The sequence below is a fragment of the Neodiprion pinetum genome, chromosome 7, assembly GCF_021155775.2.
Source record: "Neodiprion pinetum isolate iyNeoPine1 chromosome 7, iyNeoPine1.2, whole genome shotgun sequence".
Taxonomy (NCBI): domain Eukaryota; kingdom Metazoa; phylum Arthropoda; class Insecta; order Hymenoptera; family Diprionidae; genus Neodiprion; species Neodiprion pinetum.
Genome location: NC_060238.1, coordinates 17,349,366 through 17,363,503, shown reverse-complemented (window position 1 = coordinate 17,363,503; position 14,138 = coordinate 17,349,366). Strand labels below are relative to the sequence as shown.

The 14,138-nt window shown below is 37.4% G+C and overlaps 1 protein-coding gene across 6 annotated transcripts in view; it reads right to left on the bottom strand.

The window, feature by feature from the left end:
* The window catches only part of Alk (Anaplastic lymphoma kinase), a 44,299-nt gene that overhangs the window by 11,931 nt on the left and 18,230 nt on the right, over positions 1 to 14,138 (bottom strand). For 4 of the 6 annotated variants that reach the window (XR_011177594.1, XR_011177595.1, XM_069137660.1 and 1 more), the window contains 13 exons: positions 9,382 to 9,529; positions 8,287 to 8,436; positions 7,831 to 7,987; positions 6,977 to 7,162; positions 5,437 to 5,682; positions 5,074 to 5,172; positions 4,790 to 4,985; positions 4,439 to 4,718; positions 4,061 to 4,353; positions 3,307 to 3,532; positions 3,110 to 3,226; positions 1,576 to 1,803; positions 896 to 1,330 (listed from right to left, as the gene is read on the bottom strand). Coding sequence is in view for 4 of the 6 variants with exons in the window: in XM_069137660.1 (XP_068993761.1) it covers positions 896 to 1,330; positions 1,576 to 1,803; positions 3,110 to 3,226; positions 3,307 to 3,532; positions 4,061 to 4,353; positions 4,439 to 4,718; positions 4,790 to 4,985; positions 5,074 to 5,172; positions 5,437 to 5,682; positions 6,977 to 7,162; positions 7,831 to 7,987; positions 8,287 to 8,436; positions 9,382 to 9,529 (2,761 nt within the window). In the remaining 2 variants the exon portion in view is untranslated. The remainder of the gene's footprint in view (positions 1 to 895; positions 1,331 to 1,575; positions 1,804 to 3,109; positions 3,227 to 3,306; positions 3,533 to 4,060; positions 4,354 to 4,438; positions 4,719 to 4,789; positions 4,986 to 5,073; positions 5,173 to 5,436; positions 5,683 to 6,976; positions 7,163 to 7,830; positions 7,988 to 8,286; positions 8,437 to 9,381; positions 9,530 to 14,138) is intronic. The other 2 variants (XM_069137661.1, XM_069137663.1) reach the window with 2 other exon arrangements.

The window sequence follows — 14,138 nt, the reverse complement described above, 5'->3', positions numbered from 1 at the left end:
AATATTTCCAGGAATCGATGAAAAGTGACCAAAATTCGGAGAGTTCAATTTCATGAAGGCTGAATATTACAAACAAGGTGATACCAAGAATCCATAAATTAGATAAAAGGGAGTATATAAAGAAAATCCAAAAATGATGAACACAATTTTCATTGAGGTAGTTGAACCTTCATAACAACATGTGGCATCGATCGTTCGTCGTCAGTAAATTTGACAACTCGGCCGTTCTAGTAAAGGTTTGAGCGACAACACAAAGATATTACGTAATTGACTGCCAAAAAAATCTAATTAAACTTGTGAGTAAATAATTGACATCTTCAATTTCGAAATAATTCACTATTAGTGAAGTTCAAATTCGTGTCGCCGAACGTCCTGAACTTGGATCAAAAAATAGAATCGCCACGATAGAGAAGGGTTACAATATCGTATTTTCAAAAACACGAAAATTTAGTCTGAAGAATTTCAAAGTTTAGATAGTCGAAGTATAAGAAATTCCGCATAAGAATAGGTAAAAATACAGAGAGCTGAAGTTTAGAATCATCGGCAGTAATTCAGAAATATTGAAAAGATATAGAAAATTTACCCATTCTGTTTTCTTGGCTTTTAATATTTTTACCTTCCTGCATTTCGACTTTTCTATTTTTTTATTTCCAATATTTCGAAAGTTTATGAATTTAAGTTTCGCATACTTCGCCTTTGAGTATTACACACCATATATCACGTTGCCTCTCTACTTTTTAACCCCAGTTCGATGAAACTGATTTCTAATCGTTTGGAATTATCGACCCCACCCTTCATCAAAATCCGAGTTGGATGTAAAAAAAAAATAAATCCCTTGTTGTTGAGTCTCCCGATAATTCAGCTTTTTGCGGAATTTCAGTAGTCAATTGCATACCTTTCTCAATTCCATACTGCCTGGATTACTCAGACGTGGAGGTGGCGGTGAAAATGCAATTTTCTCGTAGGGAATAGTCCCTCGACAAAGAGCGCTTGGATCCAAGCTAAGAGCAGCTTTGAGCGCGCTCTTCCTTAGGATGCCATTATTGTTATTCACATTAGCGTTTAAAATTACGTGATTCGGTGATGACACTCGAGTATTTGGCGAAGATAACGAAGTTTCTGTTGGGGGATTCGACGTGGGGATAGCCAAGGAATCCGAATTTGTATCTGTGTTAGTCATACTTTCACAATTCCCATTATCTCTGTTGGTGTTTCCATTTAATACCTTGTTCTGGCATTTGATTGATTTTTCCGGATTTAATTCTGTACTCACTGTTACAGCGTTAGCGTTGCTCTCTTCGGGAGGTAACGCTTTATGTCTACAAGGCACCTGCACAAAAAAAAGTCTGTCTCAACCGCATGTTTTTGATCATAAATTAAGATGCTGGAGTATTTGGAAATACAAAGCTGAGAAAACTTGTAATTATAGTTACTGTACGGTTTAACTCAGTTCAGTTTAGTAGTCAAAATTTTCTAACGGTTTGTGCCTCATTTGGTCCTTATAATCGAAAAATATAAGATGAGTCGTGGGGGATGGATGTCTTAAAACGGAAAAATAATCTTAGAGTAGGCTACCTTTTTTCCAGAGATATATTTGCTGGACTCATTATTTGCATTTTGACCACAGTTGTTATGATGCATTTTCGGTTCCGATAGTGCCGTTTCTTGTATTTTTGCGCTTTCGTTTCCGCAGTCATCACAGTGTTGCAAGTATGCGTAAACGATTCCAGGCGCTGGACCGATGCGATATGATACTGGCCGGAAGCTTGTTTTGGGTTGCATATATCCACCACATCCATCCAACTATGCAGAAATCATGCAAAATCTAAGATTCCTGAAATCACGTCTGAGACCTGCATAGCCTCCTTAGACCTAGCGAACATCAAAATGAAATTGAGTAGAGCTAGTTTTCCCGAGTACTGAATTTAGCATTTTCATCACTTACTCATAAATGGGATATGAAACAACTGTAATTTTTTAATTGTTAATTGCTGATTAGTATTTTGAGGTTCGCATTAGTTTATTCTTCATTTTACTGCGCTATGTAGTTGAAAAACATGATTATGCAAAAGTGTATCTGGTTAATGTTTGTTCAAATCGTTCCTTCAATAATATTTAGAGATTTACCACAGAATCTTATATCCATAGGAAACTATGAAAATGATCAGGCCGGGTAAACGACTGACTACGCATGCGCACACTAGTTGATCTCTATTGATCGGCGAGATCATGCCACAGCAATATTTTCGTCCGCAACGCAGGGGAGGCACCATACTCGAAAGGGGGCGTGGAGGTCGAACTCTACAGCGTCTATAATGACGAATGCTCTTATGATGACTCGTATCAGTCATCAGCGAATGAACAATAAAAGTTTTCAAAACCTTGTGCAAAATTCAAAATGGCGGATCCAATATAGCGGACAAACAAAAACAACAGGAAAATTTTTTTTGGCGCGTATTAGTTTTTATAAAAACTTGCATTCAGATTTTCATGGTAGATTAGCAGAAAATGTTTTTTTTCGTCCTAAAGTGCGAATTTCGGCCGTTTGTTTACGTGTGCTATTTTTACAAAAAATAAAAAAAAATGTCATATTTTTCTTAGACTTATCAATATTTCAGGGACCATGTAGAACCAAAAGACTCAGCAGTTATTACCAAAAAAGTAGTTTAATACATATAAAGCTGCAAAAAAAAAAAAGGTGGGACGCTGAGCGTCCCAGCGTGAATTAAAGGGTTAAGCCGAGTTTCTGCACCAAAAATTGAAGAAGCTCGGGCATGCGCAGTCAGATGCTCAAACTGCTAAATTTCACTATTTTCTCTCGATATAGAGTGCGTTCCGAAATTAGCTCCCAGTGCTGTCAACTATTTTTTATCTCTTTTGCGCGGCCGAGTTCGTGACTAACTCTGCCTCTGTTTTAAAGAGTTTTGAGCGCTACCAGCTAGTTTCGGAACGAACCTATAATTGCAACTAACGTTTCTGGGTTATTTCTCGAGTTGCTGAGTGGGGAAACCTATAATTTGATTAGTTGGACAAGGGTTAGGGAAAGACTCTGAGTTAGCAAACTTATTATTTATGGTCTATTTCTAGCTAGTAACACTGGTACACTCACGCTGCTACGTACGTTGATGCATTCTGTTTCTGGATCAGGCCGCATTATCGTTATTTCTCTCTCGCAAGCAGGGAGAATATCGTAGTTAGGCATTGGATGGTCAATAACATCAGGATCCTATCAGATTAAGGAAATTCCGTTTGCATTTATTCATAACGTTTATATGATGGCAGTAATTATACGAATCGGACAATCACCTGTAGGCAATAGCCTATCCTTTCGACAATTGTCGAAAAACTGGGCCTGTCCTCTGGATGAGGATGCCAGCATTGAGTCATTACGCCATAAATTGGATCGGGGCATCCAGCTGGCCTCTCTAACCGCCCACCGGTTGTTACCATCGACATAACTTCTCGGTTAGCACACCCTGTGTACGGCATGTAACCGAAGGACATAATTTCCCATAGAAGGACACCAAAAGCCCTGTTCAATACACAAGTATTCTCAATTAACGAAAGTTGGTTATTTTTTGTTTCGTATCGATGTTGTAGAGGCAATTTAGATGAATACATACCAGGACAATCTCTTGAAACTTGAAAATCAACTGCGCATGCGCGAGATTTATCGGCTATTCGTGCAGGCTGGCCATCCCGAGTTTCAGCTGTCAAACTGCTTCCGGCGGCGATGTAGTTGATGCGAATTTTCGAAGTTAGAATCTCAAATAGTTGAGGTAGTAACTCGGAAAGGTTTGGGAAGCATTAGTTATTGGGTTGGAAAGTTGATTCTTCAAAGAACGGTCGGAATTTAATACTTATACTCTTTGAAAATTCAAACGTACACATTTTGTGTACGTTGGCCCCCTGTGTCGCAGCAAGAATACCTATCGCTGCGGGAAGATTTCGCCGACCAATGAGATTGAATTATTTGGCGCATGCGCAGTTGGTTTTCAAGTTTCAAGAGATTGTCCCGGTATACCGACTGATAAATAGAGTATCTAATTCATGACTTTACCAAACGTCCGTTTTCGTAGTGAATATTCCATCAAGAAAACTTTCTGGAGGCATCCACTTTATGGGCAGCATTGCTTTTCCGCCTTTTCTGTAGTAGTCACTTCTGTATATGTCTCTGGCCATACCAAAATCAGCAATTTTCACAATACGACCCGACCCTTTGGATGTCAAAAGACAATTCCTCGCAGCAATGTCACGATGAATGAACCTGGCATCCTCCATATATTTACACCCGTTTGCCACGTTATATGCACACATAACCAGATCTTGCATGGTTAACGTCGTGGGACGATCCTGTACAAAAGATACGACGTTCAGAACTATGTGTTGCTATTCTGCAAATTTCGTACATAAGTATATTCAGTAGTTTTCGTGTTACCGGCCGCGGTCTCTCTTCTCGTAAGAAATTCTTCAGATCACCACCAGCCAACAATTCTAGTACAATATACCGTGGGTGATTGTCAAATGAAACGCCGATAAAATGTACAATATTTGGATGATTAAATTTGCTCATAATAAGAGCCTCCATCATAAAATCTGCTTCGGCTTGCGACGTTGATAACGATGGCAATGTTTTTACGGCGACCGGATGTTCCTCATTTCTGTTGTATTTATATACACCTTGAAAAACCTCGCCAAATGCACCTTGTCCCAGAGGCCTAAAAAATGAAGAAACAGTTTTAAAAATGTGCAAAGGATGTGTATCAAAAAAATGTATAAATGACCGTACTTCACGAGAGATATACTGTCCCGCGGAATTTGAGGTAAATCTTTGAAGCTGTAGAGATTCCCAGCAAATTCATAGTTGGGGTTAAATTCTGTCATCATAGTGTCGGAAACAATGCGAAGCGACGTCAGCTCCGTCCCATTGCCAAACATGACTTGGCGCCGCCTTAGCAATGCTTTACGATGCTGGTATCGATTATCTATCACAGGACAGATAGATGATAATTAACTATCAGTTACAACATAATTTTTTTCCCACAGGATTATTGTTGAAAGTGTCTTACTTACATAGTACAAGACAGAGTCCAGAAAAGGCCAATAATAAGCCGATGCTCAAAACGATAAGTACTATCATAAATGTCGGATGGACCTCAGGGCCTCTGTCCACTGCAAAATTATTTAAGTAAACTGGGTACCGCAGGCATCGGAGATTGAATAAATTTTACATATCGTTACAAACACGCTAGTTAAGGCCATGTTGTCCTCATACCTTACCGACCGAGCAAAAGGGTGAGTTTGCGCGGTCGGTAATGGTAGTAGTACTACATAACCTTAACTAGCGTGTTTCTAACGATCGCCTTAACACACGATAACTAGCATTAGTCATAATAACGCTCCATTGTAATTTTAACAAAGAAGTTGACAACTTACTAACGCATGACCGAGTGTCATTGCCAAGGAGCCAACCAAATGGACAGATGCATTTGGTTTTACTCAAATGTTCGTCTATTGCAACGCATCGAAAATCACAACCACAGCCGCTGATTGCTGGGACGATATAAGCCTTCCCTGAGGTCGGATTAACACCGGCAGTGAACGAGACGTGTAAGAGTTCTGGTGCTGCATATGAATATCCACCTTCCCCGTTTGACGATTTTGCGTGCCCCGTATTTCCACCTGACAAAATTTTTAACAACACATAGAGAACAGAAAAAGTACATATCGTGTGCCGTTTTCTCAAGTTTATGATAATATGGGGAATTATTTTCAAAATCGGATGGCATTTTAAGGTCAAATTTTTCTTAATCTATTCAGTTTCCTTCTACCTATTGAAACGAGCATTGACGAAATTGTTAGAAATTTTTATCCAATCTGTTTTTGAGTTGCGATTTTTCAAAGAGTTCTGTTTAAATTTTCCAGTTTAACATAACTCGAGAACGGAATTAGACATTGAAACAAGACGATGTATGTTTTTTTTTTCGTTTTTAGGCATAGATTTGTTTGAAAATATTAAATAATTGCAAATTATAAATATTACTAGCTATGTTAAATTAAAGGTAAAAAAATTATTTTATATGGTGAGGTTCTTATTTTATTTTCTTGCAGAAGATACCATCAAAATTATTAGGTTTGCAAGCATTTTAAGCCGAGGATCATTATGAGCCAGTTACTTGTTATAATTTTATTATTTATTTAAATTTGAGCGTTGTCAAGTTTTACTCATAAAACGTTCATTACTTGTCAGTTGAGATATTTATTTCATGAAAGTTGTAGTCGATTGAGTAATAGTTTACGAGGCCATTTTTTTTTTTTTAACCACAAAATTTTCATAGAACACCAAATTTTCCCGTGAATACCAAGGAAAGTTTTTATTCAACAGAACAAAAATCAGTCCTGTAAAATATAGCTCAGTCGACTACAAATTTCATGAAATGAATCTTTCACCCGACAAGTAATAGATGTATTTTAAGAAAGGACTCGACAAAATTTGAATTTACATAACTAATATTGAGTTGGTATGTAAAAACATGAAACAAATAATCGGCCCATAAATAATTGCCTTAAAATTCATGAAACAAGCAATAGTCTGAAGAATATTTTTTGCAACAAAACAAAGACTACCCCAATAAAAATTAGATTTCTACGTCAGAAATTCAAAATATTAGTGATTTTTACAGGATATAATTTGACAAAATTAATTTCGTGAGTCTAAAACTTGAGACGAAAGAAAGCGTCGTAACTTTTTTTAATTTCTCTCCTCGTTCTCCAGTTATTTTCAATTGAAAAATTTAAACTTGATATTTTTCAAAAATCCAAGACTTCAAAATATATGAGGTTAAAACTGCAAACAAATTATGAACACTCGTTTCAATTGGCAAAATGAAATTAAAAAAAGTGATGCATACCGACGTTAAAGTCTTATTCGGTTTCCAACAATACCCTAAATATACCTATGTTCATCATATCTTACCTATGTAACCACCACCTCCACCACCACCAAGACAACCTCCACCACCAGCTCCAAAACCTCCGTCTCCACGGCCTCCAGTATTATTTTTACAAGCCGCCCCGCCCATTCCTCCAAGAATTAACGGTGTGCCTGCAGTTTTTGCACTTGTTCCGTTATTTATTGAGCCACTCCATCCACCCCCAGAACCTAAGACAAGTAATACTGTTTTTCAAGAATGAAGATCGACGTAATACGTTGATAGAGGATTGTATTCGGTATTTAATCTTCAGCCAAGGGGCCATTCAGAGAAACGTTATCAAATGATACCCTAAAGTAGTATACATTCCGGGAAAGCGTTAGCTGACATAGGAAATTCGAGGTGCGTGCTCAAAGCCAAGATGCCCTTGCATGAATTGCTTGGTAATAATATCTTGGCAAATATAATGTTTATTGCATGCATTTAAGAAGAAATACAATATATAATGTATTTAATACTCGATGAATAATGAATTCACGTTTTACTGAACATGATAATGTGTATAATAATAATTGATATTCAATAAAGTAGGAATAAATTAATCAGGATATGACTATAAATAGTATTACTGCCATTCCCAGATAATTAATCGATTTGTCAATAAACTTTTCAAAAAGTGTTCGTTAACGTTAAAAAAGAGTAGTGGGTAAAACAAGCAAACGTTAACAATCGTTATCACTAGGAGTGGGAAGAAAAAATTTGCAAAAAATGCGTTAGCTAATACTTGAATGACCCCCATTGATACATTCGGAAATAAAGAAAAAATCGTGCAGGCTGATTTAGCACTGAATTATTTCTTGGAGTAAATAACATATTTCCGAAGTTCCAATGCACATACCGGCCAATGCTGAAATCGATAATCCAGATTCGAATAATCTTCCTTTTGGCGCAGCACCTTTTCCATTCTGAATACCGTCGTCAAGAAATTGGCCATGCCCTAAACCTCCTCCACCAGCTGCGATCAACAAAGGTTTTTGTTCTCCATCTGGTTTCAACTGTAAAAAGTTTATCGTCACATTTTCATAAGCCTATTAGACCTTGACTGTTTTCGAAATCGTTCAAAGATATCTCTAAATTACGCAAAACGTGTGCATTCGTTGAAATTTTATGAAAAAATCAAAATATTTGAAGTCCAAAAAGACTACAAGCAGATTGCAGAAAATTTGCGGCTAACTTTCACGGCGATCCTGAAAATTTTAGCTATAAATTCATCTCGAATCTCTTTTCACAATCTGTTGTTTCTATAATGCCGTACACTGCAAACTTTAAATAAAAGAAATTCTCAGATTCTTACAGTAAAAACGTAGGTAGCTCCTCCACCACCGCCACCGCTATCTTTCACATCGATTTTCTTCACTTGGTGTACCATCGACACGGAACCAGAGCCTAGACCACTCGTGGGTAGGTCATCATTTTGACAACTGTAAACTTTGACTCCGAGATTCTGAAATAATACCTCGTATAATTTCATTTTCTAGGGAGCACCAAGAGAGAATATCAATCAAATAATTTGGATTCGCCTACAGGGTGTTTCATTATAATCACCACACATCGATTGCTTTGAAACTAAGCAAGTTATGAAAAAATTTTTCGTACCAAATATTCAAGGTTCTGAGTAAAGTTGAACTTCACACCCAGTACACGTAAAATAATAAATTGTTATAATGCGTGATTCAACGTGAAACTAATGATTTAAACAAATGATTTCACGCAATATAACGCCATCTGGCGACTACCACAGAAACTAGTTGGTGAAATGCGTAATTTAACGCGAAACAAACGATTCAAATAAATGTTTTCAAAGTCAAATCAATACAACGCCATTCTGACGCCCATCACGCGATAAGATGACCGCTGGTGTGTCTTCGCAGTTTGCGTCATAGTGTCATAGCAGTAGCTTTTAATTTTAGTTCCTTTCACAATTTTAAATAGTTATTATGGAAGATCAAAGTGTATATACATTGACGACTTTATCCCTCGGAAATTACGCGCCGCCGCGCCACTGCCAATAAAAATATAAGTTATATGCAATAAAATTTACTTTCATTCAATAATATATATTCTTATTTGACTTATTTTTATTCTCTCATTATTTTTATTTTTTTTTTTAATTTTTCACCAAATATTTTTATCTGGATGGAGGGCGCGTTTGATCGCCCGCGTAAAGTTGAACTTTACCCCCTAGCTACGAAAACTATTATTTGGTATCTTGCTTGGTTTTGGAGTAATCGGCCTGCGGAGCGAGTAAAATGAAACAACCAGTATATTGGATTCAAAGAGATACAACAACAATATTTAGCTGGATAGAAGAGGAGGTAGTTTGATAACTTTGCATTAATATCTACTTTATATTTGACGAGAAGTTTTCTATCGCTGATATTAAAATTACCTTTGGGCAAGCGTCTGTTCCACTTTGACCAATTATGAAGTACAGCTGCTGGCCTTTCTCCAATTCAACAACTGCTCTCACCGAAGCTCCTAAAGTACTACCCATCTGGCCCGAACCCTTACCCCCCGCGGCTCCCATTGCGATAATTCTGAAGGAAAACGTTCATTTAATCATGACTTAATGTAGGGGGCTGAGAAAAACACACGAATCGACATAGTTATTCCATCAATTTTGGCCCTACACGGAGTGAAAGGATTATTTGAGTCAAGTGATATTCGTTTGATACATCTAAATGCTATACATGGAGAGAAAATTTGGAATGATTTACGTCGATACACTTTGACTGTATTTACTTCAATCACATTAACATGCCAAACCTTGACTATCGATGGAAAACAGGTGAATAATAAAGGCGGAGTACTTCAACGAAGCAACGTCGCGTCAGACCTCGACGATCGACACATCATATTTCAACAAATTGAAGTGAATTCAGATAATCCACCGAGTTAAAGCTGGCGCAGAAGAGAGGAGAAGCTCTAAATCGCCGGATTGGTGGAATTCACTCCCATCTGTTGAAGTACCGTTAAACATTAACAGAAATAGCGTCAACTAACGAGTCGACGTCATTTATTCCAAAGTATCTGACGTGAAACACTTCAATTTTTCTCTCCATCTAGGCAAACGCGGCAAACGCCATACTTGCTTAATTCAATAAAATACTTTTGTCGGGGGAAATATTTGTGACAGTATATTATGGAATTGAATCAAGCCATTTATGCACAAATTGTGTTCTTCGAATGATATCGTTTATAATTCTGTTGAATCAAAATTTTATGGGACTAACTTGATACACCAGGTGTCCCATTTTAAAGTACCACCTCATTTATTTCGAAAAAGACTGCTCTGATCGAAAATTGACTCGAGTGAAATTTCTAGGATTCAAAGGGAGACGTTCGAAAAAAAAATTTTTTTCAGTCTCAAATTCAAAATGGCGGCGCTACGATGGCATGTTTTTTTTTAAATGGGAACATGACTTTTTTCTTCTACCAAAAAATTCATCACGTCAAAACTAACAACTTTTGCATGACCGTTCTTCGGATTAAGTCCGTAATTTTTGACTTACAACGCAATTTTTGATTATTTCAGCGCTAACTAGGATGTACCACGAGGAGGTAAGAACGCGAGAGAATATGATGGGACGAATCAGAGCAGCCTGCCGAGTGATCCCAAGAGAAGTTCTACTAAGAACAGTTGACGGTTTTGAGAGAAGGGCTCAGGCATGTTTGAACATGAATGGTGGGATATTCGAACACCTTTAAGAAGGGTTCAAAGTTTTGCGCGCATGCAAGAATGCACACACACACACACACACACACGCACGCACACTACAAGGAGGGTTTGGAGTCCAACAATACTGCGGAAGTGACGAGCCGCAGAGACCTGATCCTTGCGAGTGTTTTATACACACATGAACACACACACATACGCACACACACACATTTACACATGGGATGTTAAGACTTTACCTCCTCGTAGTACATCCTGGATAGCGCTGAAATAGTCAAAAATTGCGTTGTAACTCAAAAATTACGGACTTAATCCGAAAAACGGTCATGCAAAAGTTGTTAGTTTTGATGTGATGAATTTGTTGGTAGAAGAAAAAAATCATGTTCCCATTTAAAAAAAACATGTCTGCCGTCGTAGCGCCGCCATTTTGAATTTGAGACTGAAAACAATTTTTTTTTTCGAACGTCCCCCTTCGAACACTAGAAGTTTCACTTGAGTCAATTTTCGATCAGAGCAGTCTTTTTCGAAATAAATCAGGTGGTACTTTAAAATGGGACACCCGGTATAATGAGTTAGACTTGATCACTTATTACTGTATATGTACAAGTATAAATTGAACATGAGATCACAGTTTTTGTTTATTTGTAGTCAATATCAATTTCGATAACTTGAAACTTGGTATCATGCTTTCGTGGTTTGTAATAGGTCTGATTGAGAATTAATCTTACGTCATCCGTACCTGACTTCGTAACCGATTACCCGGTTTTGTAACTATCTCTGAAACTACTTCCGTAGCGAGAAACTTCACCGTCTAGTGGTCGTTTATAGTACTAGTACACTGATGCTTACGACGAATATATTCTCTACTTGTTTCAAAGCATGTGGTGTTTGTTTTACCTCGTAAACAAATTAGTGCAACTGATTTCACGAGTTACGTCAAACAAGCCCCAGTCAGATGAACAAATCATCGTATTCGATCGATGTAAAGTTTTTGTTGGCTAGATTCATGTACTTATTTTATATGAAGTACCTAATTGTTTCTGTCATCGAACTGGGATTTGGAGGAACAATACATAAACTTCAAATGAAATGATGTTTAGTTGACACAATCCCGGAAACACATCAAAAAGTTCACTCTAACCAATACTTCACTCGATCGCGACAACAAAGGCTTTTGTTGAATCAGAGAATTCGCTTGGCTAAAATATTTTGACAAACTAATCGATCGAAATTATTGAATTGAAGTCATCGTATTTGGAATAAATAAGGAATACTATATTGAAGTGAATGGACTCCAACAAAATCTATTTTGTTGGTTCAAGAATTCCTTTCCCTCCGTGTACCGTATCACAAAATTTGGAGTACTTTTAAGGCGCTGGACGTTGAGTGCCACCGCGGGATAAGCCACTTATTATTTATATCAGGGCCCGGACACTCGCGGCTGTATTACTAGGAAAATATGGTCACGTAATTTCGCTGGCCGCTAGTGGCACTAATAGTCGCGAGACCGATTGTTTACGTTTGGAGTTCGGAAATCAGTCACAGCCACTTTAGTATCGGCGCGGCGACATCTCGAGGACCACCAGAATTACTGTGTGCCAGGGACCTGGTTTGTACGCACACCAGATTTCAGGATTATACGATTTGAAAAGAATTCGTATTGTTCTAGAAATTTCCAAGGATTCCAGAAGAATTTCAGATAATTTCGAAAGGTTTCGAGAAGTTTTGTAGGTTTTCAGGTTTTCATGGTAGAGATTATAGATGATTTCACAAAATTACACAAGATTCCATAACTTTTTAAAGGATTGGAAAAGGATTTCCAAAGATTTCAGAAATTTCAAAACATTTCATAGGATTCTAGAAATTTCATATGATTTTATAGATTTTAGATTTTAGTTTATTTCACAAGATTTCGCGGGATTTCTAAAATTCGAAATGATTTGATCAGATTTCATGAGTGGTGTACACCATACGTTAGGTGTGGTCGACTCCTCGAGTGCCATTTTAAAAAATTTACTGTAATTATAGATTCAGTCAAGCTATTGCATACACAATGTGCTGAGGTTGCTATGTAATTATCCCCAAAAGAATATATGACTTATTTATAAACAGACAGCCAAGAAGTAATATTATGGAGAAAACATAATTCCGTATACTTTACGATGGCAAAGGTCGGACACATTCTGATCGGAAGTTTGTAGTACCGATAGCGCCGATCGCAGTGCTGATTCGTCTATTGCATCGGAAATATTACACGCTGTTTTATATCTGGGTATCGGACAGGATACATATCAGAATGATTAAGAAACAAAATTCAGGCCAGAAGATAAGACTCCACAAAAGTACCGTTTATGAAAAGGGTTATATTCAATTTGCTGGCGAAGGATTTTTGTTCAAATCTTTCGTAATATATTGCCAGATTGCTCCCAGATTAACCCCTTAGCAGTCAGGCAAAAATGAAATTTTCGAGCCACTTCTGTGTTGGAAAAAAAATTTCTTAGATTCATCCTGTAATTAAGAGTCCTCAAAAACGATGATGTACCAGTTATTACAGTGAAATCGATATAGTAAAAGATGTTCTGTTTCAAATGCTCACATATCTGTTCTGACGGAAAATTGACACAACTTTTTTCTCCCCATACAGTCCGCTCTTGTAATAAGCCCGGCCATGGGAGAGTAGGGAAGCATTTTTTCCTGGAACTCAGGTACCCCCACCACTGACGCACGTTCGTGCCACCAAAATTCACATCGTTCTCTTGTAATAAAGCCACCACGTAATACGTGATATTCGTGTGTATTTAGATTCGCTAATAATGCATTTTTAATTGGATGGTATACATTTTTAATTCATTGGCACGTATTTGTATGAAATATCCTACACAAAACCGAAGCACTTTAAAGTTTTCATGAAAAATAATGACAATAAATTGAATTTGAATCAGCGAATTATAGGCTATTTCATTGAGACAGAGTGTGGCCTTATTGAAAGAAATGAATATGAAACCCGAGGATATGGAGCCCGTAGTGGGGATTGCGTTCGAACGAGAATGAGGGGATGCGACCTTATTACAGGAGCGAGCCGTATGTGGGTCACTGACAGTCAAAGGGTTAAGTTTAATGTTGACGTTATTAGACTTATTTAGTTGTGATTCGTTAGCAATTTGGCACGTTGTACAACAATAACATCAATTTTCTGTCACACTTAACCCCTTAACTACTAGTAACACACACATATACCTATGTATATTGGCCAAAAATGCAAAAGTATTATAAGTATAAATATATGCCAAAACTGCAAAATTGACAAGACTTTTTTTACACAGGACTGTAAAAGGGTTAATTACTAACAGATAGCAACATTTAATATTAAATAATAAATTCGCGAATTTCGACAACAAAGCGTTAAGATGGCGTCTGTAGGGGATTGACTGTCAACTGTCTATTTCGTGTTGCCAGCCATCAGGCGCAGT